Source organism: Heloderma suspectum, chromosome 1 (assembly GCF_057233095.1).
Source record: "Heloderma suspectum isolate Gila_16-S chromosome 1, 16-S_ref, whole genome shotgun sequence".
NCBI lineage: Eukaryota > Metazoa > Chordata > Lepidosauria > Squamata > Helodermatidae > Heloderma > Heloderma suspectum.
This window is the reverse complement of record NC_139458.1, coordinates 224,238,756-224,265,107: the sequence shown is the minus strand read 5'-3', so window position 1 is coordinate 224,265,107 and position 26,352 is coordinate 224,238,756. Positions and strand designations below refer to the sequence as shown.

The following is a 26,352-nucleotide window of genomic DNA, read 5'->3' as shown; positions in this document are numbered from 1 at the left end:
GGGAGGGACATTCAGGGAAGGTAAGTCCCGTCCCGGGGGGGGGGTGCGGGGGGCGGGGCGGGTGCGGAGGATTTCTCCCCGAAACTTGTTCGGGGGGCCGAACACGTTGGCGCTCGGCCCCCCGAAGTTTCGGGGAGAAATTCTCCGTCATCCCTACTGGTGGTGAAAAGAAAATCCGATGCTGTAAAGAACAATATTGTTTAGGAACCTGGAATGTCAGATCAATGAATCAAGGTAAGCTGGAGGTGGTCAAACATGAGATGGCAAGATTGAACATGGACATCTTGGGAATCAGCAAACTAAAATGGACAAGCATGGGGAAATTTAATTCAGGTGACCATCATATCTACTACTGTGGGCAAGAATCCCTTACAAGAAATGGAGTAGCACTCATAGTCAACAAAAGGGTGGGAAAAGCAGTACTGGGGTACCATCTTAAAAACGATAGAATGATCTCAGTACGAATCCAAGGCAAACCATTCAACATCACAGTAATTCAAGTCTATGCCCCAACCACTGATGCCGAAGAAGCTGAGGTTGATCGGTTCTATGAAGACCTACAACACCTTCTAGAACTAACACCAAAAAAAGATGTCCTCTTCATCATAGGGGATTGGAATGCTAAAGTAGGAAATCAAGAAATCACCGGGATAACAGGCAAGCATGGCCTTGGTGTACAAAATGAAGCAGGACAAAGGCTAATAGAGTTTTGCCAAGAGAACACGCTGATCATAGCAAACATTCTTTTCCAACAGCACAAGAAGCAACTCTACACATGGACATCACCAGATGGTCAGTATCGAAATCAGATTGATTATGTCCTTTGCAGCCAAAGATGGAGAAGCTCCATACAGTCAGTCAAAACAAGACCTGGAGCTGACTGTGGCTCAGATCATGAACTTCTTATTGCAAAATTTCGGCTTAAATTGAAGAACGTCGGGAAAACCACTAAACCATTCAGGTATGACCTCAATCATATCCCTTATGAATATACAGTGGAGGTGACGAATAGATTTCAGGGATTAGACCTGATAGACAGAGTGCCTGAGGAACTATGGACAGAGGTCCATAACATTGTTCAGGAGGCAGCAACTCAATCCATCTAGGGGTGGACGAAAGTCACTTACCTTTCTCGCAGCTTGTTTGCAGTGGGGGGGAGCGCTTCGCTGCTCCCCCCGCGAAGTTCAGGCCGGGGGGGGAGGCTTCCCGCCTCGCCCGGCCGAAATTCAGGCCAGGGGGGAGGCTTCCCGCCTCGCCCGGCCGAAATTCAGGCCGGGGAGGAGGCTTCCCGCCTCGCCCGGCCGCGAACACGAAAGTAAAAAAAAAAAAAAAAGTCCCCTGATAGGCTACGTGACGATTCACGTAGCCTATCATGGCTAGATCTGCAAAGTCAGCCGTGATAGGCTACGTGAATCGTCACGTAGCCTATCACGGGTGACTTAAAAAAAAAAAAGTGCGTACGCGAATGGCGGCCCCCATAGGGAGCCACCATTCGCGTTCCTTATTTAGTTGGTGTAGTCTACGTAAATGTTTACGTAGACTACGGCGAAAATAAGGGCAACGCAAATAGCGTTGCCCTTATTTTCACTGTAGTCTACGTAAACATTTACGTAGACTACAGCGACGAAATAAGGAACGGGAATGGCGGCTCCCTATTGGGGCCGCCATTATCCGTACACACTTTTTTTTTTTTTTTTTAAAGTCACCCGTGATAGGCTACGTGACGATTCACGTAGCCTATCATGGCTGACTTTGCAAATCTAGCCGTGATAGGCTACGTGAATCATCGAAAGACCGGCTGCCGCTCCTGCCCCGCTCGAACACCGGACGAACCGCCAGCCGGACCCGCCGCCGGGAGGGACATTCAGGGAAGGTAAGTCCCGTCCCGGGGGGGGGGGTGCGGGGTGCGGGGGGGGGTGCGGAGGATTTCTCCCCGAAACTTGTTCAGGGGGCTGAACACGTTGGCGCTCGGCCCCCCGAAGTTTCGGGGAGAAATTCTCCGCCATCCCTAAATCCATCCCAAAGAAAAAGAAATGCAAGAAAGCAAAGGGAAGCGAAAAGCAAGGGAGAAAGGGGAAGATATATCCAGCTGAATGCAGAGTTCCAGAGAATAGCAAGGAGAGACAAGAAGGCCTTCTTAAATGAACAATGCAAAGAAATCGAGCAAAACAATAGAATGGGAAAGACTAGAGATCTCTTCAAGAAAATTGGAGATCTCAAGGGAACGTTTTGTGCAAAGACGGGCATGATAAAGGACAAAGAAGGCAGGGACCTAACAGAAGCAGATGAGATTAAAAAGAGGTGGAAAGAAGACACAGAAGAACTATACAGGAAAGATCTGAATGTCCCTGATAGCCATGATAGTGCGGTCACTGAACTTGAGCCGGACATCCTCGAGAGTGAAGTCAAGTGGGCCTTAGCAAGCATTACTAACAACAAAGCTAGTGGAGATGACAGTATTCCAGCTGAGCTATTTAAAATTCTAAAAGATGATGCTGTTAAAGTGCTGCACTCAATATGCCAACAAATTTGGAACACTCAACAGTGGCCACAAGACTGGAAAAGGTCAGTTTACATTCCAATTCCAAAGAAAGGCAATGCCAAAGAGTGTTCAAACTACCCTACAATTGCGCTCATTTCACATGCCAGCAAGGTGATGCTCAAAATCCTACAAGCCAGGCTTCAGCAGTATGCGAACCGAGAATTACTGGAAGTACAAGCGGGGTTTCAAAGAGGCAGAGGAACTAGAGATCAAATCGCCAACTTTCATTGGATCATGGAGAAAGCCAGAGAATTTGAGAAAAACGTCTATTTCTGCTTCATTGACTACGCTAAAGCCTTTGATTGTGTGGATCACAACAAACTGTGGCAAATTCTGAAAGAGATGGGGGTACCAGACCACCTTACCTGTCTCCTGAGAAACCTGTACGGGGGTCAAGAAGCAACAGTAAGAACCAGACATGGAACAACCGATTGGTTCAAAATTGGGAAAGGAGTACGACAAGGCTGCATATTGTCACCCTGCTTATTTAACTTATATGCAGAGTACATCATGAGAAACGTCGGGTTGGATGAATTACAGGTCGGAATTAAGATTGCTGGGAGAATTCTCAACAACCGCAGATATGCAGATGATACCACCCTAATGGCAGAAAGCGAAGAGGATCTAAAGAGCCTCTTGTTGAGGGTGAAAGAGGAGAGTGCAGCAAAAGCTGGTTTGAAACTCAACATTAATAAAACGAAGATCATGGCATCTGGCCCCATCACTTCCTGGCATATGGAAGGGGAAGAAAAGGAAGCAGTGACAGATTTTATTTTCTTGGGCTCCAAGATCACCGCAGACGGTGACTGTAGCCATGAAATTAAAAGACGCTTGCTCCTTGGGAGGAAAGCTATGGCAAACCTAGACAGCATAGTAAGAAGCAGAGACATCACCTTGCCGACAAAGGTCCGTATAATCAAAGCTATGGTTTTCCCAGTAGCAACGTATGGCTGTGAGAGCTGGACTATAAGGAAGGCTGAGCGCTGAAGAATTGATGCTTTCGAACTGTGGTGCTGGAGAAGACTCTTACGAGTCCCCTGGACTGCAAGGAGGTCAAATCAGTCCATCCTAAAGGAAATCAACCCTGAGTGCTCATTGGAAGGACAGATACTGAAGCTGAAGCTCAACTATTTTGGCCACCTAATGTGAAGAGAAAACTCTCTGGAAAAGACCCTGATGCTGGGAAAGACTGAAGGCAAAAGGAGAAGGGGATGGCAGAGGATGAGATGGCTAGATAGCATCACCGATGCAATGAATATGGACTTGAGCATGCTCCGGGAGAGAGTGCAGGACAGGAAGGCCTGGTGTGCTATGGTCCATGGGGTCACAAAGAGTCGGACACGACTGAACAACTGAACAACAACAACAATTACGGCGAAAAAAAGGGGAATGCAAATAGCGTAGTAGGCGCTATTTGCATTCCTTTTTCCCCTGCCCTTCTAGCCTACGTAAATATTTACATAAATAGCCCACTACGCTATTTGCGTTTCCCTTTTTTTTGCTGTAATAGCCTACGTAAATATTTACGTAGGATAGAACGGCAAAAAATAGGGAACGCAAATGGCGGCCACTGTAGCTGCCGCCATTTGCATACGCTAGTTTTTTTGGGGGGGGGGTTAGCCATGATAGGCTACATAAATACTTACGTAGCCTATCACAGCTGCAAGGATGCCAATGGCGGCCAATGCAGCCTGGCCGCGGCCGGCCAGGAGACCAGCCGCCAGAGCTGCCGCCGCCGCCACCACTGGAACCGCTGCCGCTGAATCCGCCACATCCGCCTCAGGTAAGTTCCATCCCAGGGGATTCCATGGGGGGCGGGGGGGCAGGAGGCTGTTCCGCCACGGATTCCATGAGGCCGGATTCTAAAGAATCTGGCCTCACTAGAATCCGTGGCAGAATTCTCTGCTATCCCTATGAAGGCCTCCGACAACCTACAAGCAGATGCTCTTTCTCGTAAACCAGACCTCCAGCCAGGGGGGTGAGGGAAATCCCCCTCCTCTGATTCTCCCCCCCCCCAGAGCCTGGCAGCAGCTGCAGTCCCTCGCTCTTGGTAGGAGCTCCTTCACTCTGCACAGGATCAGGATGCTTTTGTCTGCACAAAAGTGGAGGAATTGGGGCTAGCCTCTGCCCCCGCACTCTACCCCCTTCTCTTTGCGAGGTGGCCTGCTTTACCATTCTGGCCGGGTCTATGTGCCTTCTCGACCCCTCCACGAGAGGGTCCTCCATCAGTGCCACGACTCCCCCACCACTGGGCATTTTGGCTTCGCCAATACCCTGCACGGAATGACGCAGGATTTTTGGTGGCCTCGTGTGTGTCAGGACGTCAAGACCTATGTTGCCTCCTGCCTAACCTGCCAGCGGGCGAAGGCCCCCTCCTGGTGCTGAATGGTCATGATGTCGTGGAAACACAGGGACCTCACTGCACAGCCAGCTTGGAGTAAATCACTGGTGGAAACACAGCCATGCTCAGTTAATGTAAAGTGCTTGTTAGATTACAGAATGCAAGTTATAGGTGTGTGTGTGTGTTTAGCGTAACTAGGATTTTCTCAGACCCTTTGTTTAGAAATACACTTTGCCACATCTGGCAAGCTGCTTTTGAGCAGAGGAAATTTATTATGGCATAATGCATTTGTTAGTCTTTAAGGTGCCACAAGATTCTTTGTTGTTTTTAATACATTACCTGACAGAGTTTGTTCATTAAAATTTAATTTTGTCAATAACTTTGTTAGATAACCTAAGGCTCTTTTCCCCTATTGCTGTTAAATATAAAGCATTTCAAAATTTTGCAAGACTACAAAAAATTGTATGAGTTTTGTGATGCATTTATATTATCAGATAAATCTATATTACCTACAACTGAAATACTTTGCAACGTTGGGCCTGTATAACATAAAGCTCTGATACTGTCATTTTTCTTTGGAGCAGAAGGAAAATTTCTAACACAGTGGAATTTCCTGGGGGAATGAAATTCTATTCTGGACTCAGTTCTAATTGGAACCATGCATAGGACAGCTCTGATGCTCTGTTTCCATTTAAATCTAGAAAGACTTGCATAGGTCAAGAAGACTACATGGACTTTTTGGAGTGCAGAATACCGCCCCCAGTGCTTTAGACAGACTCAGAAAGTGGTGGCAATAATATGGTTACATGCACCTAAACTCCAATAAAACTGCGAAGACTAAGCCACTTACGTAGCAGGAATAATAAGATTACCCCCTTCCTCAGCCCAATTCATTAGACCTTAGCATCTGTATCTCTGCAGCTAAAGCAGGGTTGGTTCTTTTCTCATAAATCCCAATTATGAGGTTTAATGAGCACATGACGACAGCTGGCAACAAGCATTCAGACTAAAGCACTTCCTTCCTTGACATTTATAACACAGATACTATATGTATAAACCGTTGTGTAAAATGCTGTATGCTTTCTGCCATAATCATCTCCACCTTAGAAACCTTCATATCTTAGTGCAACGTTAATAGCAAAAACATATTCTCATATGCATATGTTAATAGCAAAAACAAAAAACACTTCATATCTTAGTGCAATGTTAATAGCAAAAACAGGTTCTCATTAAGGGAAGAAAAGTTAAATGAACCTCTCTTTGGCAGTACACATCACCTTGGAGTAAGTAAGATATTTCACATGTGTATTGTGTGTAGTGTGAAGAACGTCGGGAAAACCACTAAACCGTTCAGGTATGACCTAAATCATATCCCTGATGAATATACAGTGGAGGTGAGGAATAGATTTCAGGGATTAGACCTGATAGACAGAGTGCCTCAGGAACTATGGACGGAGGTCCGTAACATTGTTCAGGAGGCAGCAACGAAATCCATCCCAAAGAAAAAGAAATGCAAGAAAGCCAAGTGGCTGTCTGATGAGGCTTTACAAGTAGCTCACGAAAGAAGGGAAGCGAAAAGCAAGGGAGAAAGGGGAAGATATACCCAACTGAATGCAGAGTTCCAGAGAATAGCAAGGAGAGACAAGAAGGCCTTCTTAAATGAACAATGCAAAGAAATCGAGGAAAACAACAGAATGGGAAAGACTAGAGATCTCGTCAAGAAAATTGGAGATCTCAAGGGAACGTTTTGTGCAAAGACGGGCATGATCAAGGACAAAGAAGGCAGGGACCTAACAGAAGCAGATGAGATTAAGAAGAGGTGGCAAGAATACACAGAAGAACTATACAGGAAAGATCTGAATGTCCCTGATAGCCATGATAGTGCAGTCACTGAACTTGAGCCGGACATCCTAGAGAGTGAAGTCAAGTGGGCCTTAGGAAGCATTAGTAACAACAAAGCTAGCGGAGATGACAGTATTCCAGCCGAGCTATTTAAAATCCTAAAAGATGATGCTGTTAAAGTGCTGCATTCAATATGCCAACAAATCTGGAACACTCAACAGTGGCCACAAGACTGGAAAAGGTCAGTTTACATTCCAATTCCAAAGAAGGGCAACGCCAAAGAGTGTTCAAACTACCGCACAATTGCGCTCATTTCACATGCCAGCAAGGTGATGCTCAAAATCCTACAAGCTAGGCTTCAGCAGTATGCGAACCGAGAACTACCGGAAGTACAAGCTGGGTTTAGAAGAGGCAGAGGAACTAGAGATCAAATCGCCAACATTCGCTGCATCATGGAGAAAGCCAGAGAATTTGAGAAAAACGTCTATTTCTGCTTCATTGACTACGCTAAAGCCTTTGATTGTGTGGATCACAACAAACTGTGGCAAATTCTTAAAGTGATGGGAGTACCAGACCACCTTACCTGTCTCCTGAGAAACCTGTACGAGGGTCAAGAAGCAACAGTCAGAACCAGACATGGAACAACCGATTGGTTCAAAATTGGGAAAGGAGTACGACAAGGCTGCATATTGTCACCCTGCTTATTTAACTTATATGCAGAGTACATCATGAGAAATGCCGGGTTGGATGAATCAGAGGTCGGAATTAAGATTGCTGGGAGAATTATCAACAACCTCCGATATGCAGACGATACCACCCTAATGGCAGAAAGCGAAGAGGATCTAAAGAGCCTCTTGTTGAGGGTGAAAGAGGAGAGTGCAAAAGCTGGTTTGAAACTCAACATTAAAAAAACTAAGATCATGGCATCTGGCCCCATCACTTCCTGGCATATAGAAGGGGAAGAAATGGAAGCAGTGACAGATTTTACTTTCTTGGGCTCCAAGATCACCGCAGACGGTGACTGTAGCCATGAAATTAAAAGACGCTTGCTCCTGGGGAGGAAAGCTATGGCCAACCTAGACAGGATAGTAAGAAGCAGAGACATCACCTTGCCGACAAAGGTCTGTCTAATCAAAGCTATGGTTTTCCCAGTAGCAACGTATGGCTGTGAGAGCTGGACTATAAGGAAGGCTGAGCGCTGAAGAATTGATGCTTTCTAACTGTGGTGCTGGAGAAGACTCTTACGAGTGCCCTGGACTGCAAGGAGGTCAAATCAGTCCATCCTAAAGGAAATCAACCCTGAGTGCTCATTGGAAGGACAGATACAGAAGGTGAAGCTCCAATATTTTGGCCACCTAATGCGAAGAGAAAACTCCCTGGAAAAGACCCTGATGCTGGGAAAGACTGAAGGCAAAAGGAGAAGGGGACGGCAGAGGATGAGATGGCTAGATAGCATCACGGATGCAATGAATATGAACTTGAGCACGCTCCGGGAGAGAGCGCAGGACAGGAAGGCCTGGCGTGCTATGGTCCATGGGGTCACGAAGAGTCGGACACGACTGAACGACTGAACAACAACAACAACAATTGTGTGTAGTGCTTTGCCCCACATTATATATTGGACTGTGTATGTACTAGGGATGTACGAAAGTCACTTACCTTTTTGTAGGGATGTACGAAAGGGACTTACCTTGTCCCGCAGCGTTTTTCGCGGTGGGGGGGAGGCACTTCGCTTCTCCCCCCGAAGTTCATGCAAGGGGGGGGAGGCTTCCCACCTCGCCCGGCCGAAATTCAGGCCGGCCGGGAGGCGCCCCATCCCTCGCTGGCGAAAGTCAGGCCGGGTAGAAGCGCCCCGTCTACCCGGCCGCGAAAAAAAACACAAAAACCCCCCACCCCTGTGATGGGCTATGTAATGATTAACGTAGCCAATCACGGCTAGATTTGCAAAGTCAGCCGTGATAGGCTACGTAAATCGTCACATAGCCTATCACGGGTGACTTTGAAAAAAAAAAGAAAAAAAGCGCGTACGCAAATGGCGGCCCCCATAGGGAGCCACCATTTGCGTTCCTTATTTGGTCCCTGTAGTCTACGTAAAGATTTACGTAGACTACGGCGAAAATAAAGGCAACGCTATTTGCGTTGCCCTTATTTTCACCATAGTCTACGTAAATCTTTACGTAGACTACAGGGACCAAATAAGGAATGCAAATGGCGACTCCCTATGGGGGCCGCCATTTGCGTACGTGCTTTTTTTTTTCAAAGTCACCCGTGATAGGCTACGTGACGATTAACGTAGCCTATCACGGCTGACTTTGCAAATCTAGCCGTGATAGGCCACGTTAATCGTTACGTAGCCTATCACGGGGGTGGTTTTTTTTTTTTTAACTTTCCTTGTAATGGCAGCGGCGGCAGACGGTCGAAAGACGGGCTGCCGCCCCCGCCCCTGACAAAGACCCGACAAACCGCCACCGGGACCCACTGCCGGGAGGGACATTCGTGAAAGCTAAGTCCCATCTCGGGGGGGTGGCGGAGAATTTCACCACCGATTTTGGGGGCCGAATGCGTTGGCGCTCGGCCCCCCGAAGTTTCGGGGAGAAATTCTCCCCCATCCCTAACTTTTTGCGGATTGATTCATGGTGGGGGGGGAGGTGCTCCGTCCCTCCCCCCGGAATCCTCAACGGGGGGGAGGTGATCTGGTCCTCCCCCCGGGAATCCTGCCTGGCCAGCTTCGCTCCATGGCAGCTCCGCAGAGCAGCAAGCCAGGGCCATCCGCAGCCGGAGTTCTGGCCGCGGACTGGCTGGTGTGAACTCAAATGGCTGCTGCCGTAGCGGCCACCATTTGCATCCAACCAGGCTGCCATGATAGGCTACGTAAGTATTTACGTAGCCTATCACGGCAGGCAACCCCCCCCACAAAAAACGGCATACGCAAATGGCGGCTACGGCAGCCGCCATTTGCATTCCCTATTTTTCGCCGTTTTAGCCTACATAAATATTTACATAGGCTATTATGGAGAAAAAAAAGGGAATGCAAATAGCGTACTGGGCGGTATTTGCGTTCCCCTTTTTTTCGCCGTAATAGCCTACGTAAATATTTATGTAGGCTAAAACGGCGAAAAATAGGGAACGCAACTGGCGGCCGCCGTAGCCACCGCCATTTGCGTATGCCGTGTTGTTGGGTTTTTTTTTGCTTGGCCTGCCGTGATAGGCTACATAAATACTTACGTAGCCTATTATGGCAAAGACCAGGATGCAAATGGAGGCAGTGGCAGCTGGTCAAAAGACCAGCCGCCGCCGCCGCTGGAGCCACCGCCGTCCGGAACATCCGCCCCAGGTAAGCTTCATCCCAGGGGAAATCTGCCGGGGGGCAGGGGGCAGGCTGTTCTGCCATGGATTTTGGGGGGCCGAATGCACTGGAATTCCGCCAAGGATTTCAATGAGGTCGAATGCACTGGCATTCGGTCTCACTGAAATCCGTGGCGGAATTCTCCACCATCTCTAGTATGTACTTGTTTGGCCACACACTATTTGCTTGTGCACAATAACATATTTGCTGCACTCACACAGCACACACACATATAAGACCAAAAGAAAAGCAGATACATAAAGAAAAAACTACCTAAACATGCTAAGGGGGGATATTAACTCTAACTATTTATCTATAAAGCCTAAGAGGAGAGAAAAGGTGGGTTTTGGTGTGTGTTTTTTACAAGAATATAGATGAAGAGTTGTAAAATGAGGCTGTGCATGGACCCCCTGATTCGCTTTGGAGGCTGATTTGGATCTTCTGAATCAGCCCTGATTCACTTCAGACCAATTTGGACCTGATCTGATTTGCTTCAAGTTTGGATCCAAATTGAGATTTGGATAGGGATGTACAAAAGTCACTTACCTTTTACGAAATTTGATTCGTGGTGAGGGGGGAGGCGCTCCGTCCCTCCCCCCAAAATTCTGGCCGGGGGGGAGGCATCCCGTCCCTCCCCCCCCGAAATTCTGGCCGGGGGGAAGGCGCCCGTCCCTCCCGCCGCGAATCCTGCCGGCCGGGTCTGCAAATGGCGGTGGCCATAGCCGCTGCCGTTTGCGTCCCTGCAGTCAGCCGTGATAGGCTACATAAATGTTTACATAGCCTATCACAGCTGAGTTAAAACAAAAAACAACCCCCCCGCGCGTACGCAAATGGCGGCGCCCATGGGCGCCACCATTTGCGTTCCTTATTTTGGCACGTGTAGTCTACGTAAACATTTACGTAGACTACAGCAAAAATAAGGGGAACGCTATTTGCGTTCGCCTTATTTTCGCCGTAGTCTACGTAAATGTTTACGTAGACTACATGTGCCAAAATAAGGAATGCAAATGGCGGCGCCCATGGGTGCCGCCATTTGCGTACGCGCGTTGCTGATTTTTTTTAACTCAGCCGTGATAGGCTACGTAAACATTTACGTAGCCTATCACGGTATTTTTTAAAAATCTAGCCGTGATAGGCTACGTAAATCTTTTTTTAACTTGGAAATGGTGGTGGCGGCAGCCGGTTGGAAAAGCCGCGAGTCGGAAGGCTGGAGCCGCCGCCGCCAGGGAGATTCGCCCAAGGTAAGTACCGTCCCGGGGGGGGCACGGGGGGGCAGACCATTTCGCCACTGATTTCGGGGGGCCGAATGCGCTGGCATTCGGCCTCCCTGAGATTCATGGCGAAATTCTCTGACATCCCTAGATTTGGAAATCCAATTTTACGATTTTATGTTTTCCCATTGACTTGCATTGGAAAACAGAAATGACCATAACTTTTAAGTTTTTATGATAAATACATAAAATTTGGGGACCTGACAGCCCCAATGGACTGAACCTGCCAAATTTCAGACAGTTTGGCCCAGTAGTTTTTGTACTAGCCATGCATAAAATTTCATTTTCTCAAAAACTAAAAAAAGGGAGAAAATGTCAGCCATACAGTGGAATAGAGATCCTAAACAGAAGGTGTTTAAGGTGACAATTAGGAGGTCACTATACCTAATCTCTGGTGTAGGGTTTTTTTGAAGTGCAAAAAGTACTTTCCTTTCATCTGTCCAGAATCTGCCACCACCCGAGACTCTCATTAAGTGAAGAAAGAAGAGTTAGGGCACAATTCTATCCAGATAGGCAGATGCCTCCAAACTCAGAGGTGAGCACCTATCCAAAGCACAGCAGAAGCACAGAGGGGATCGTTCCCTCTGTGCTTCTCCTGCCCTGCATTTTTGGCTAGACAGCCGATAGCAGCTGTCTAGCCGTGGGAGTAGGGAGTAGGGAAGGAGGCTGCTGTATGACACACAGGATGTGTCGCACAGGCAGTTCTACCCTCCCTGCCCCGGAACACCCCAGCCACACCCCTTTTTGGCCGCTCCACGCTCCTCTTGCGAATGTGGAGGACAGGGCTGTTCCATGCTGCCTCTGAGGCAGCGTAGAAGTGTGGGAAGGTCGGTTCCCTAGGAACTGACCTTGGAGCGTGAGGTCCGAGTAGGGATGTATGAGAGTTCCGCCATGGATCTCGGGGAGGCTGAATGCCAGCGCATTTGGCCCCCGGAAATCGGTGGCGGAACGGCCCGCCCCCTGCCCCCCCGGGGACGAGACTTACTTTGGGCAGATCTTCCTGGCAGTGGCGGCTGTGGCGGCGGCTGTGGCAGTGGTGCGGTGGCAGTGGCTGCGGCGGCTGGTCTTTTGACCGGCTGCCACTGCCGCCATTTCCAGGTTAAACAAAAACAAAAACAAAAAAAGTGATAGGCTACGTAAAGATTTACGTAGCCTATCACGGCTAGATTTTTTTAAAAAAACACCGAGATAGGCTACGTAAATGTTTACGTAGCCTATCACGGCTGATTTAAAAAACAACAACAACGCGCGTATGCAAATGGCGGCGCCCATGGCCGCCGCCATTTGCGTTCCTTATTTTGGTACATCTTAGTCTACGTAAACATTTACGTAGACTAAGACGGCGAAAATAAGGGGAACGCAAATAGCGTAGACGCTACGCTATTTGCGTTCCCCTTATTTTCGCCGTCTTAGTCTACGTAAATGTTTACGTAGACTAAGACGTGCCAAAGTAAGGAATGCAAATGGCGGCGGCTATGGCCACCGCCATTTGTGTACACGCGTGTTTTTTTTTTAAGTCAGCCATGATAGGCTACGTAAACATTTACATAGCCTATCACGGCTGATTGCAGGGACGCAAACGGCGCTGGCTACGGCTGCCGCCATTTGTGTCCCTGCTAGCCAGCGGCCGGATGTCCGGCTGCTGGCGGAGCCGGCTGGTGGCTCCGCAGAATCGCTGTGGAGCACAGCCGGCTGGCCAGGATTCCGGGGGGGAGGAACGGAATGCCTCCCCCCCACCATCAACATAATCCGCGGAAAGGTAAGTCACTTTCGTACATCCCTAGGTCTGAGGCTGGTTCCCGGTTAACATCCCATGGCCATCTAGCCACTCTCTAGCAGCCATAGGATTGTTCCCTTAAACATCTCTTTGGCTGCAAATTGCAATACACATTATCTGGAAAAGTCACACTGATGGAACTCAGTGGGGCCTATTTGTTAATTGCACTGCTGCACTTTCTCTACTCCATATAATTTTATAAAATTCCCCCCTTATTTGCGTTTAAATTAAATAGCCCAAACATTGAAGCCTTTTATAGAGGAGTTGCTCCAGCTCTCTGATCATTTTGGCGGCCCTTCTCCCCAGGAAGGACAAGATGAAGCAAACATTTCAAAAAATACATATAGCCTAGCCTGATCAACTTCTTATGGTCATTTGATGTACATAAGGAAAAACAAGCAACAGGCAAAGTGTCTTGGAAAATCAGTAGAAGTGATGATGCTTCATATTATGTGTGCTTTGCCCCACAGTATATATTCAACTTTGTATTAGTGTACTGCTTTGGCTACACACTGTTTGCTTGTGCACAACAATGTGTATGGTGCACTCACACAACACACAGCTCTCTCTCTCTCGCGCACACACACACACACACACACACACAAAAGACCAGAAGAAACGCAGATACAGAAAGAAAAAAACTACATAGAAGCTAAGGGGTGAGGGAAATAACACCAAAGCCTAAAAGAAGAGGCTAATATTGTATAAATAACAATATTATTTATATTGCTGGTTTTTGTATTCTTTCTTTTTTTATAAGAATATAGAGAGCTGAAAAATGGGAAGGGAAGGAATTGTAATTGAGAAGGGGGGGAGCCAAAAAACAGTACAAAGCAAGGAAACAAACTGCTAGGTCAAAAGTTCAGCCCTATTAGCACCTAGAGATGTCACTTTCCAAGGCTCAGTTCCCCCCTCCCAACTCCTCCTCTCCTCCTCACTCCTCTAGCAAGTTGTTGCATTTGCTCAGATAGGCTGTCTAGGCTTCAGAATTGTCTGAAGCGATCTGAAGCACTTCTGATCTCTCCGACCCCCTTCAGACTGCTTCAGACCACTCCTGACCCACTTTGGATTTGGACTGAAGCGGTCCAAATCACCCCGAATTGCTTTGGGACCAAATAGGACTGAAGCGGTGCAGAGCCTTAGAAGGAATAGTAATTGAGAAGGGCAGGGTGGGTGGGAGTGGAGCCAAAGAACAAGCAGAAAAACAAAGAACCAAATTGAAACCTAACAACTAGAAGAGAAAGTGTGTGTGTGTGTGTGTGTTTGTGTGTATAAATTGAGAGAGAGAGAGAGAGAGAGAGAGAGAGAGAGAGAGAGATAAATAAATAAATTTCAATCAGGCTTCAGGCCTGGTTTTGGAACAGAAACTGCTTCTGTTGCCCTGTGGGATTACCTTTGCTGGGAGAGGGACAAGGGGAGTGCAACCGTGTTGACTCTCCTGGACCTCTCAGTGGCTTTCGATACCATCGACCATGGTATCCTTCTGGATTGGTCATCTGGGTTGGGAGTTGGAGGCACTGCATTGCAGTGGTTCCGCTCCTACTTGGATGGCCGATTCCAGAAGGTGGTGCTGGGGGATTATTGCTCTGTGCCATGGCAATTATGCCATGGGGTTCCACAGGGCTCTATTTTATCCCCCATGCTGTTTAACATCTACATGAAACCGTTGGGGGAGGTTATCCGGGGGCATGGACTGAGGTGCCATCAATATGCAGATGACACTCAGCTCTGCCACTCTTTCTCATCAAACCCAGGTGAGGCAGTGGCTGTTCTGAATCAGTGTCTGGGCATGGTAATGGACTGGATGAGGGCCAATAAACTGAAACTCAATCCAGACAAGACGGAGGTACTGTTAGTGGGTGGTTCATCTGCCCAGCTAGGTGATGTTCAACCTGTTCTGGAAGGGGTTGCACTCCCCCTAAAGGATCAGGTTCATAGTTTAGGGGTGTTCCCGGATCCAGAACCATCACTTGGGGCACAGATGAACTCAGTGCCACGAAGTACCTTTTATCTAGGGATGTATGAAAGTCACTTACCTGGTCTCGCAGCTTGCTTTGCGGTGGGGGGGAGGCGCTTCGCTGCACCCCCCGAAGTTCAGGCCGGGGGGGGAGGCTTCCCGCCTCACCTGGCCGAAATTCAGGCCGGGGAGAAGCGCCCTGTCTCCCCGGCCACAAACTTCAAAAGAAAAGTAAAAGAAAAAAGAAAGCCCCTGTGATAGGCTACGTAACGATTTACGTAGCCTATCACAGCTAGATCTGCAAAGTCAGCCATGATAGGCTACGTTAATCGTCACGTAGCCTATCACGGGTGACTTTGAAAAAAAAAAAGCACGTATGCAAATGGCGGCCCCCATAGGGAGCCGCCATTCACGTTCCTTATTTGATCCCTGTAGTCTACGTAAAGATTTACGTAGACTACGGCGAAAATAAGGGCAACGCTATTTGCGTTGCCCTTATTTTCGCCGTAGTCTACATAAATCTTTACGTAGACTACAGGGACCAAATAAGGAACGCGAATGGCAGCTCCCTATGGGGGCCGCCATTAGCCGTACGCGCTTTTTTTTTTTTAAAGTCACCTGTGATTAGGGGTGCACGAAAGCCACTTACCTGGTCTCGCAGCTTGCTTCGCGTTGGGAGGGAGGTGCTTCGCTGCTCCCCCCGAAGTTCAGGCCGGGGGGGAGGCTTCCCTCCTCGTCCGGCCGAAATTCAGGCTGGGGGGGAAGCTTCCCGCCTCGCCCGGCCGAAATTCAGGCCGGGGGGGAGGCTTCCTGCCTCGCCCGGCCGAAATTCAGGCTGGGGAGGAGGCGCCTCGCCTTGCCCGGCCGCGAAATAAAAAGTTAAAAAAAAAACACGCTCCCGTGATAGGCTACGTGACGATTTACGTAGCCAGCATGGCTAGATCTGCAAAGTCAGCCGTGATAGGCTACGTAAACCGTCACGTAGCCTATCATGGGGGACTTAAAAAAAAAAAGCACGTACGCAAATGGCGGCCCCCATAGGGAGCCGCCATTCGCGTTCCTTATTTGGTCGCTGTAGTCAGTGTAAATCTTTACATAGACTACGGCGAAAATAAGGGCAACGCAAATAGCGTTGCCCTTATTTTCGCCGTAGTCTACGTAATCTTTACGTAGAGTACAGCGACCAAATAAGGAACGCGAATGGCGGCTCCCTATGGGGGCCGCCATTAGCCGTACGTGCTTTTTTTTTTTTAAGTCACCCGTGATAGGCTACGTGATGATTAACGTAGCCTATCATGGCTGACTTTGCAAATCTAGCCGTGATAGGCTACGTTAATCGTTATGTAGCCTATCACAGGGGTGTTGTTTTTTTTTAACTTTTCTTGTAATGGCGGCGGCGGCAGCCCCGCCCCTGACGAAGACCTGCCGAACCGCCGCCGGGACCCGCCGCCGGGAAGGACATTCGTGAAAGGTAAGTCCCATCCTGGGGGGGGGGGGCAGAGAATTTCTCCCCGAACAACCTTCGGAGGACCGAATGCGTTGGCACTCGGCCCCCCGAATTTTCAGGGAGAAATTCTCCCCCATCCCTAATTACCAACTATGCCTTTATCTGGACAGAGATGCCTAGCTACAGTTATCCATTCTCTGATAACCTCTTGTCTGGATTACTGCAGTGCATTATACGTGGGGCTTTGAAAACGATCCGGAAACTTCAGCTAGTCCAAAATAGGGCAGCAAGATTGTTAACAGGGACCGGCCAACAAGATCACATTATGTACTTTTCCAGCTGCACTGGCTGCCAGTCCATTTCCGGACCCGATTCAAAGTGCTGGTATTAACATTCAAAGCCCTAAATGGCTTGGGAACACCTTACCCAAATGATTGCCTCCTCCCATATGTGCCTCCTCCCATATGTGAGGAGGATAAGATCATCCTCAGGGGTCCTTCTCTGGGAGCCCCTGCCAAAAGAAGTGAGGCGGGTGGCTACCAGGAGGAGGGCCTTTTCTGCTGTGGCCCCCTGGCTGTGGAATGAGCTCCCTAGAGAGGTTCACCTGGCACCTATGTTGTTCTCCATCTGGAGCCAGGTGAAGACCTTTTTATTCTCCCAGTATTTTAGCATTTTAGCTTCTTAATCTTTTAGCTCTGGTGTTTTAAATCTGTACTTTAAAACTCTGCATTGCTGCTAGGTTTTATTCTGGTTGCATAGTTACATTGTGGTTTTAAGCTTTTATATTTTATATTGTTTTATGTTGCACTCTATGATTTTAATTTTTGTGAGCTGCCCAGAGAGCTTCAGATAGATATAGATACAAACACACACACACACACACACACACACACGAATCTAGAACTGGAAGAAGGGTTTAAGGGAAAGGGAATACTAAGAAATGGAATTGAGAAGGGCTATGTAGGTACTGGGAAGAAGCTGCGCTGCGCTGGCACAATCCAATAATAAAGAACTCTCTCCTCCTTCTGCCAGCTCTCTCTCACACTGGAAATGAAAGCAGATTCTCCTGTTATATACGTGATTGCAGACTGCAGGGTTAACTGTTCAGCCCTATAGAGATGTCACTGGCCAAGGCTCAGTTCCCTCCTCCCAACTCCTCCTCTCCTACTCCCTAATCTTCAGCAAATTTTTATGTTTCCCAGACAGACTGTCTGGGTTTCAGAATCATCCGGATCAGTCCGAAGCAACCTGATCCGCATCCGCTTCAGATCTGGACCGATTTAGTCTGAATCGCTCGCTTTGGTTCAGAATTTGGATCCTGAACCAAAGTGGTGCACAGCTTTATTTAACACGCGCTTTCACAGGTCATGCTGCACATCAATCCTCCTTACTTTGGGGGCATGTGGGCGGAGTCCTGCCACTTGCACTGAACATCATCAAACACGGCAATGCTGCTGAGCAAATGGGAGGCTTGTTCCGCACCCATGTCCACGCTGCCCTGCTCAGGGAAGTTTGGAAGTGCTGAATTAAGCCCCTGTGGTTTAGCCCCACACCTCTTCCCTCTCATCCACCACTGGGATATTGTGAAAGATTAAAGATTAAAACTGCACATTTATGAATGGATAAAACAGGCTGCATTCTATGAATGGGTCAAGTTGCTATCCTGACAGATTGGAATTGCAAGACTGCACCTTTACGAAGGGAGAAAACAGGTTGTATTCTATGAACAAATCAAGCCTCTAATAGGAAAGCAGCCACACTGGGGGTGGGGGTGGGGGTGGGGGCTCCAATATTCTCAATGGGAGAAAGATGCTACAGAGGCAGTGGGGAGGGCCGGCTGCTCAAGGAAGTGGTGGGGAGGGCAGGTGGCAGCAGCAGATGGCATCTCCTTACAGCACCCCTTCACCACCCCTTTTGCTCACTTTCTCACCTCTGCTCCTTACATCTGAGTAGACCTAGCAAGCTATTCTCCCAACCCCTTTCTCCAGATCAGGCACAGCCAGACATAGACACACTCCAAGGCATGCAATGCAGGATTTAATTCGGGTGAATGGGGCTGTGATGGTTCTCCTTATGACCTGGACCCCCTGAGCAACTCCTTAAGGAGCTCTTGCCTCCTTAAGAGTCCTACCTTCCTTCTTTTAAACTTCCCCTTCCCAGTAACGTGGGGTTTAGGCTGTAGGCGTGGGGTGACTGACACTCTAGACACAGGGTTTAACCACAACAGTTTGCTGGTAAATTAAAACAAGCAATCACAACTGAACATATTTACACAGTAGAGCTGAGTGATTCAAAACAAAAGGCATTAAAAGAAAATAAAAGTTCCTTTACCCTAGCTGCATTTAGACTTCTCCAGCTGCTTCTTTCTGCTCTCTCTTCCATGCTCTGGTCTCCCTGGTCTTACTGCTCTGTCTTTCTCTTTTTATACCCTCCTCTAGGGATGTCAGAGAATTCCACCATGGATTCCGGTACATAAATACTTATGTAGCCTATCACAGCATAGAGAAGGGACATAAATGGCAGCTTTACAAATTGCGTGGCTGCCTTTACCATGATAGGCTACGTAAATATGTACGTAGCCTATCATGGCAAAGAGCAGGGGCGCAAATGGCGTAGCGGCCGCCATTTGCATCCCTGCTCTTTGCCGTGATAGGCTACGTAAATACTTACATAGCCTATCACGGCTGCTTGCAAGCCAAGGACGCAAATAGCAGCCGCTACAACAGCCGCCATTTGCAGCTGCAGCAGCCTGGCCACGGCCGGAACTCCGGCTGCAGTCAGCCCCAGCTGGCGGATCCATAGAGCCGCTGCAGAGCGGAGCCAGGTGAGTATTTCGTACATCCCTACCCTCCTCCCTCAAAACCAAAAGTACTGTTTTAAACCTGAACAAATGAAACTTAACTGGGGAAATGAAAGTGAACCTTAACTGGGGAAATTAAACTTCTCTCAGGGATACCCCCTCCCGACAAAAAACTCCAGGCCTCTAAGCCTGATCTTTTTTCCCTTTGCCTCTGTAGGCTTCAAACCTTCACAGGGGCACACTGCAGCTGAAGTGGGCAGGAGGCACATTTAAGGTAAAATATGCACTAAAATGACTTTCAGAAGATGTGTGTTTTAGAGAGGGAAGCAGTGGGATGATTGCGGGGTGGCCACAGCATCATGTGTACCAAATGATCCTGAAGTGCTTTCTCTCTGCAGTAAATCACACAAGTAGATTGGCTCTAGACAAAAACTAATGCAGACTAGAAGAAATCAGCAGATAGAATCAGTTGGCTTCTCATTTTGGATGACCAATGTTTTGCAGTGCCACTCACAAGAAAGTTCCAGTTGCTGTGCCATTTGTGCATCAGGGGAAGGACAATTCAGTCTGTGAATGAGGGGCACAGCAATATATGTGGCATGTCTGCTGTGAAAGTTTATTTGCCTTTTACACAGACCCACACTGCATCTGGGTTATACAAGAGTATAGTGTGAATTTTAGTGATCTAGGTCACAGGTTACACAGGATTCTTGTAAAGTGCAGGATCCTGATAATTCAAATTCAGATAACAGGAGATCCATGGGATATGGAAAGCAGAGGTATTTTTAAATCGCACAAGACACTGTTCACTTTTTGTTACAACCAGTACATTTGCTCATTCTCTCCGAGTATAAATGATCACTGCCTTTAGCTCAATCAACAGGATTTTTTCCCCAAGTGGCTTCAGACCTTTGTGTAAAGAGAGATACTTAATCTCCTTTCCTTTACAGGAAAAAAAAATCCCCTTCACCCCCCAGACTGGCATGTGATAAGTCATTGTGACCAAGCTGTACTGTGACTGGGACACTTGGGAAGGGAGAAGAGGCAAGAAGCAGATGAGATTTTTGAAGTTCAGATTCCCCATTCCAAGATCTGTTCGGATTCAAGAGCACTGGCGAGTTTAGTTTCAAGATGCCCCATGTAATACAGGGGGAGCCATGGGCAGCCAAGAGAAAACAGCAAAAGGCTGTGCAACTGATGGCTTCCCAAAGGTGAGAATAATATCTATAAAAACCAAGACAGGCTGGAAAACAACAGCAGGCAAGATAAAGAAGAGGAAAGATAAAAATGCTGTAGTAAATGCTTAGCAAGAAAAAGAGCAAAGATGGAAAGGTCTGTTCTCCAGTTTTGGGTACTAAGGATTTGGTGGTAGTAAAGAGAACCAGTTCTGATATAGCATGGTGTTGCTGCTTTATTCCTGGGGAAAAGAGGAGCACAGCAACCTATTTCTGTCTCACAGATGAATATCTATCTGAAGAGGGCCCAACTACATGTGCCACATGTGCAGAACTTCAGGCCCAGCAGCCAAACCTGGCTATCTGTGATTCCCCAGAGGGCCCCACCCCCTTCCCTTGGCCCCAACCCCTTTCCTTCAACCATCTCTTGTTGGGTGGCTTCCTGGCTTTTGTGCAGTTTTCCTCCATTCTAAAAGGTAGAAATGCCTCTCCTAAGGCTTAGAGATTAGCAGCCAGAGTTTTAAACTAAAATATGCTGGTATCCCCCCCCCCCCCGAAATGGAATTCAGCCCTCTGGCTGAAAGAGGCTCAGTGCCCCTGCACTAAATGCACCATGGCTATTTTCAGTGTTCCCAGTCTGTGAAGTCTCCATCTGTGTTATTCTGCAGCTCATCATACTCTTTCACACAAGGACCTTGGCACTGGCTGTGTTTTCTCTGTGGGCATTTTGGGGGGTGCCTTGAGGAGGAAAAAGTACCTGCCTTTCTTCAGGATGCTTCCTACATTTCTGGCCCAGAGTTGGTATGGTTGGTCTACGGGAAGTAAAACATCCCTTAAGATTCTTGGTTCCTGTTGCAAAGACTCCCTGGAAAAGACCCTGATGCTGGGAAAGACTGAAGGCAAAAGGAGAAGGGGACGGCAGAGGATGAGATGGCTAGATAGCATCACCGATGCAATGAATATGAACTTGAGCATGCTCCGGGAGAGAGCGCAGGACAGGAAGGCCTGGCGTGCTATGGTCCATGGGGTCACGAAGAGTCGGACACGACTGAACGACTGAACAACAACAAGAAATGTACACTGGCACTGAAAGAGCTCAGTTAGATCAAAATGTATTCTGAAAATTGCACTTGTCATGTCCAGTTTAGGGTGCGGCCAGAACCAAACAAGCAGCCTCCTGTGGTTTCAGTACAAATGGTGCTACTTTCCTGCTTGCAGCTCTACAAAACAGGTAAAGCAATTAGCTTCTCTGATAAGATTTCAAGAAGTCTGCACAGGTGTTGTTCTTCCTAGTCCTCAAAAAGGACGCTCATGAATACAATGTATTTAAAAGACATGCCCTGGCATTAACATCCCCCCCCCATCCCTCCAAAAAACACTGAATACAAAAGACAATGAAATTAGCCATGGATTAATGAGATATTCCTGTAACCCCATTTCAATCAATGAATTGCATTATATATGTGTTTGAAGAGATGACGTTTTTGTCATCAGACTGCTAGTTAGGAGAAGTACCTAAAAGTATTTACGCATGGAGCATTTCTACATGATGCTTTTATTGCACGCTCATGATTGGTCACTCACAGAACTTTGTGGGTCCTTTACATGACATCATCAACCTCCAGAGTGTCCCCCGTGCTTTCTGACCTTTACCCAGCTTTAAAAAATATTGGCGATAACCCGATACGGAATGTTAATCCAATATATCAGCTGTGTGCAATGATGGAGTTTCATTATAACCACAGTGCTATCTAGTGGCTGTAAAATGAAACATACAGAACTTGCCAAGAAAGGAATTCCCAGATTCAGAGCACACATCAGCCTGTGTAAAAGAGCCAATCTTAATTCCGCAAAGAATCTAAAAGCAGAAGCCCTGATAAGGATGCAGGATTTTAGCCTTGTGTGGTGAAGCTCGTGATGTAGTTCAGAAGCAGATTCCATTTTATTATGGCTGTCACTCAGATAAATACTTGCCTGGGTTTTAGTTGATTAATGTATATATTTGCATAAATTTTCATATGCACAAAACAATTCTAGAGCAAAATACTGTAAATATAATATTGAGTGAGCATGCTTAGAGGGTTGCCTTATCCACACTATGAAATCAATGGCCAGGAAAAGGCTAAAGTGTGATGGCTGTCCCATCATTTCTCTCCAGCATCCGGTATTCAGAAGTATACTGCCTCAGAAAACAGAGGTTCTGTTGCTTATTGTCACACTTATAAAACAATATAATAACTTGCTGGGTTACAGCAAAGGCACATCTGGCGCAGCATCCCAATAGTGGCAAGTCAGATACTTTCAAAAAGCCTGGCAGAAACTGCATGCCCCCAAGCATCTCATATTCACAGGTTGTGTCTGTCTTCTACTGCTCCATTTTGTCCATTACTGTATTCCACCCCTACCCTCCATTTTCTCCTCCTTGTCACCTTGCTTGGGTTGCCCTTCCCTTCCCTTCCCTTCCCTTCCCTTCCCTTCCCTTCCCTTCCCTTCCCTTCCCTTCCCTGAGACTGGTGAGACACACCAGCACCTTGCTTGGCCTTCTCTCCCTCCCTCTAAACTTCCTGCTCCTGACTGGACATGCAGAATGCTGGACAAACAGACACGTGCACATACACACACCTCCTTCAACACCATCCGAAGAGCTCGGCTTCCTGTGCTCCATCAGCAGGTGAAGGCAGACAGAGAGGAGGCCGGTGGCGTACTCCCTGCTACTGTGGTGGCAGCAGTGGCCCAACGTCCAATACAGTGGAACTGCTGGCAAACCCGCACCCGTCACAAACCCCGCTGGCTGACCCGAACTGCTGCCCACCACATCCTCCTTGCCCTTTCAGACTTTCTGTTCTTTTCAGATAACTCTGAACGTATTTTCTGTGACGGATTTAATCAAAAGGAAGAGAAGGTATCAACTTCCTTATTTTGGATCATGCCTTTTCTTTTCTGAAACCTGAACAGCAAAAAATGCTTATGTCAAACATTTCTTATTCATAAATTTGACTTGTGTGATCTTCTGCTCTGTCACTGTCAACCTTAATTGATGATTTGCACCTGAATATAGGTACCCACACTAAACAAAATGGTACTCCTCAAGCCCAGAATTTGACCACCGTTCCCTAATTTCTATAACATACACATCAAGGCTTATAAAATTTATGACGCGTTTTTAGGAGGGTGTCCAATTTCTTATCTACCTGACTTCCAGAGTGGTTTATGTTTTCCTGGGATGAGTCTCGGCTCCTGCGTTTTGTGTGTGGCTGATGAGCAAGTAACATCTGGGCTCCTTTCCTGTCTTCATCAGAAGTATCCATATCAGCCGAGTATGGGGATCGGTGCTGCTCATTCCATAGAATGCCTTAGGAAGAGAACAGGTTTGGGTAACTTGGGATTAAGAACAGTAGTTGTGGGATTCAAAGCTAATTCATGTTTTTCAGGACAATTTGAAAGGAAAATGGGGAAGTTGGGAAGAATGGAAAGATGTATAAAATATTAGCAAAAACACCAAATAGTATTATTATAGATGAGATATGAAACTGTTGTGAAGTGGTGTTGTAACTCACATTGATGTCAGATGTGTTTACAAAGCAAAGGATAAATCAAGGTATGATAGAGATTAACTGAAAGGAATAGAGTGCTGATATAATCAGGTGTTTTGTTCCTTGCCTCTTTTTCAACCTATTATATCTCAAGGCCAAACTAGATGAAGTAAAAGAGATCCATGATCAGAAGCCCCATTTCATTAAATGTCTACAAGAATCAGCTGTGAGAGGTCCTCATTCAGTTTTGAGCTGCAGCACTGAGGGAGGGGAAGTTTAACCCTTTTCCCATGCAATTTGCCCCTTAGGGAAAACCTACATGTGCCTGGATATTTTCCCTGACCAAACAAATTGGTTTTAGGGCCAGAGTGGGAGGGTGGGGGTGTTCATTGAGAAAGCAGCTCTGGGGAAAGGGTTAACGCCCCTCCCCCTGGTGCCACAATCCCAGTCTGAATCAGGAGCCCCCATGGCTGTGTTTTTTTTCCCCCTCACAAAAGATTGATCTGATCACTGACCCATCATCTCATCTAGGGTAGCCACAGGGACTAGGGTGAGATGGGGGGTGTACTTCCAACATACCATTGTCCTACATAGATGTTGGCATAAAAGCATCATATGACAACTTATTTTTCCTACAACTACATAGCCAAATCCACCCTAACTCTCCACCTTTTGAATAACTTTGGACCAATATCATAACCTCTCCATTTACCCAATTCACTGCATAATTCTTCTGCAGTATTCTGTAAATCGTAAGGCATTTAGAGATGAAATCTCTCGACCAGGGGTGTTGAACCTCTTTCAGCTGGAGGGCCAAATTCCGTTTCAGAGAAGCTCACAGGCGATGCATTCCAGTGGAAGCTGGGGCAATGAAGGCACACGGTAAAAATGCCCACATACTTTGGCTTCAAGCTCTCACTGCCAGTAACTGAGCATTAGAAGAGGCATTTCAGCCTTTTGGAAAAGCTGCACAAGAGCCAGGAAGCCACTAAACAATAGGTCAGGGGTACAGAACTGTTTTAGGGTGGGAGGCTAGATTGCCCCCCCACTATGGGGCATGATCCCGCCTCCTGATGTCACCCCCCTCTCTTCCTTCTTCTTCACCATGCCTTCTCCCAGCACAGGTTGCCCTGAACCCTGCAGGGTAGCCTAGACGTTGGGACTCACCTGTGCAGGGAAAAGCAGCTGCTCTTCCCGGTATTGGTGAGTCCTGCCACACCGCTCCCCCATCCCGGCTGCTATCTCTGATCTCAGCAGGGATGGTGGGCGGCCAGATGCCAGTACTTACCCGTGCGCGCAGACGAGTCCCACTGTCTCTCATCCTTGCTGCTATCTCTCATCTGGGGATCACAGACAGCAGCGGTCGGGACTCGCCTGTATGCAGGGAAGAGCACTTGCTTTCTCCCATCACACCGGTGAGTCCCACCACCTATCCCTGCTGCTACCTCTTATCTCAGGTCAGAGACAGCAGCGGTGATGAGGAGCATCGGGACTCACAGCTCCCCTTGGCGCAGGCAAGTCAGGCCCAGGCTGCCCAGGTTCTGCACCTCTGCTCTAAAACTTATAGACAGAGATCAGTGGAAGAGATGTTCTTCTTAGAGCTGTGATTCTAAAACTGTGGTATGGTGAACACTGGAGATACTCCATTACTTGTCAAGGGTCTTGTCAGAAACTGGCAAAGGCAACCTCTGGTTCCTGTGGAATAGAAATGGGCATGAGAGGCAGTGTGGGGTGGGGATAGAGCTTGATTTCAGTAGCTCTCAAGTGGGGTATCAGATTAATATGTCTTTGATGGGGTACATATCAGAATAAATTATTTGCAAAGAAGAATTGTTTCTACAAATATCAAAACTACTAGGTTAGGATTTGTGCAATGCCAATGAGACACCAAATGTTTCTCAAATATTTTTGGATCCAGTCAAGCAATGAACTGTAGCCAAAGTCAAAATGGATGTAAAGAAAACTATCTGCCAGAAAATATTCTTCCAAAAAAATGGGGGGTGGGGAGCATAAACATACAGCTTAAGTATTTATTATTTATTTTATTTGCCTTTCTGCAAAAAAAAAAAAAATGGCACTCAAGGGGCCTTAAAGAACCAGTTAAAAATGATTAAAACAATAGTTTGAAATACAATAAAAACATAACTGGAGCTTGAGCTGAAGAGGAAATGAAAACCTCCCCGGGCTAATTATGGCTGATTTGAGCTGGCTGGGCCCGAGCTCCCCGGGAAGACTATCTGCCCAGCTCTGATGTGGGGTGGCAGCGCCCCGGTGGTAGTGACACCGCTGAAGGTGCTGCCGCCAAAGGCGGGGTCGCCCCT

General features: G+C 47.5%; 1 protein-coding gene across 6 annotated transcripts in view; it reads right to left on the bottom strand.

The window, feature by feature from the left end:
- Positions 1-26,352, bottom strand: part of MLPH (melanophilin) — a 147,225-nt gene that overhangs the window by 57,484 nt on the left and 63,389 nt on the right. For all 6 annotated transcript variants that reach the window (XM_084820314.1, XM_084820304.1, XM_084820288.1 and 3 more), the window contains one exon: positions 23,690-23,850. In XM_084820314.1, the coding sequence (XP_084676440.1) occupies positions 23,690-23,850 (161 nt within the window). The remainder of the gene's footprint in view (positions 1-23,689; positions 23,851-26,352) is intronic.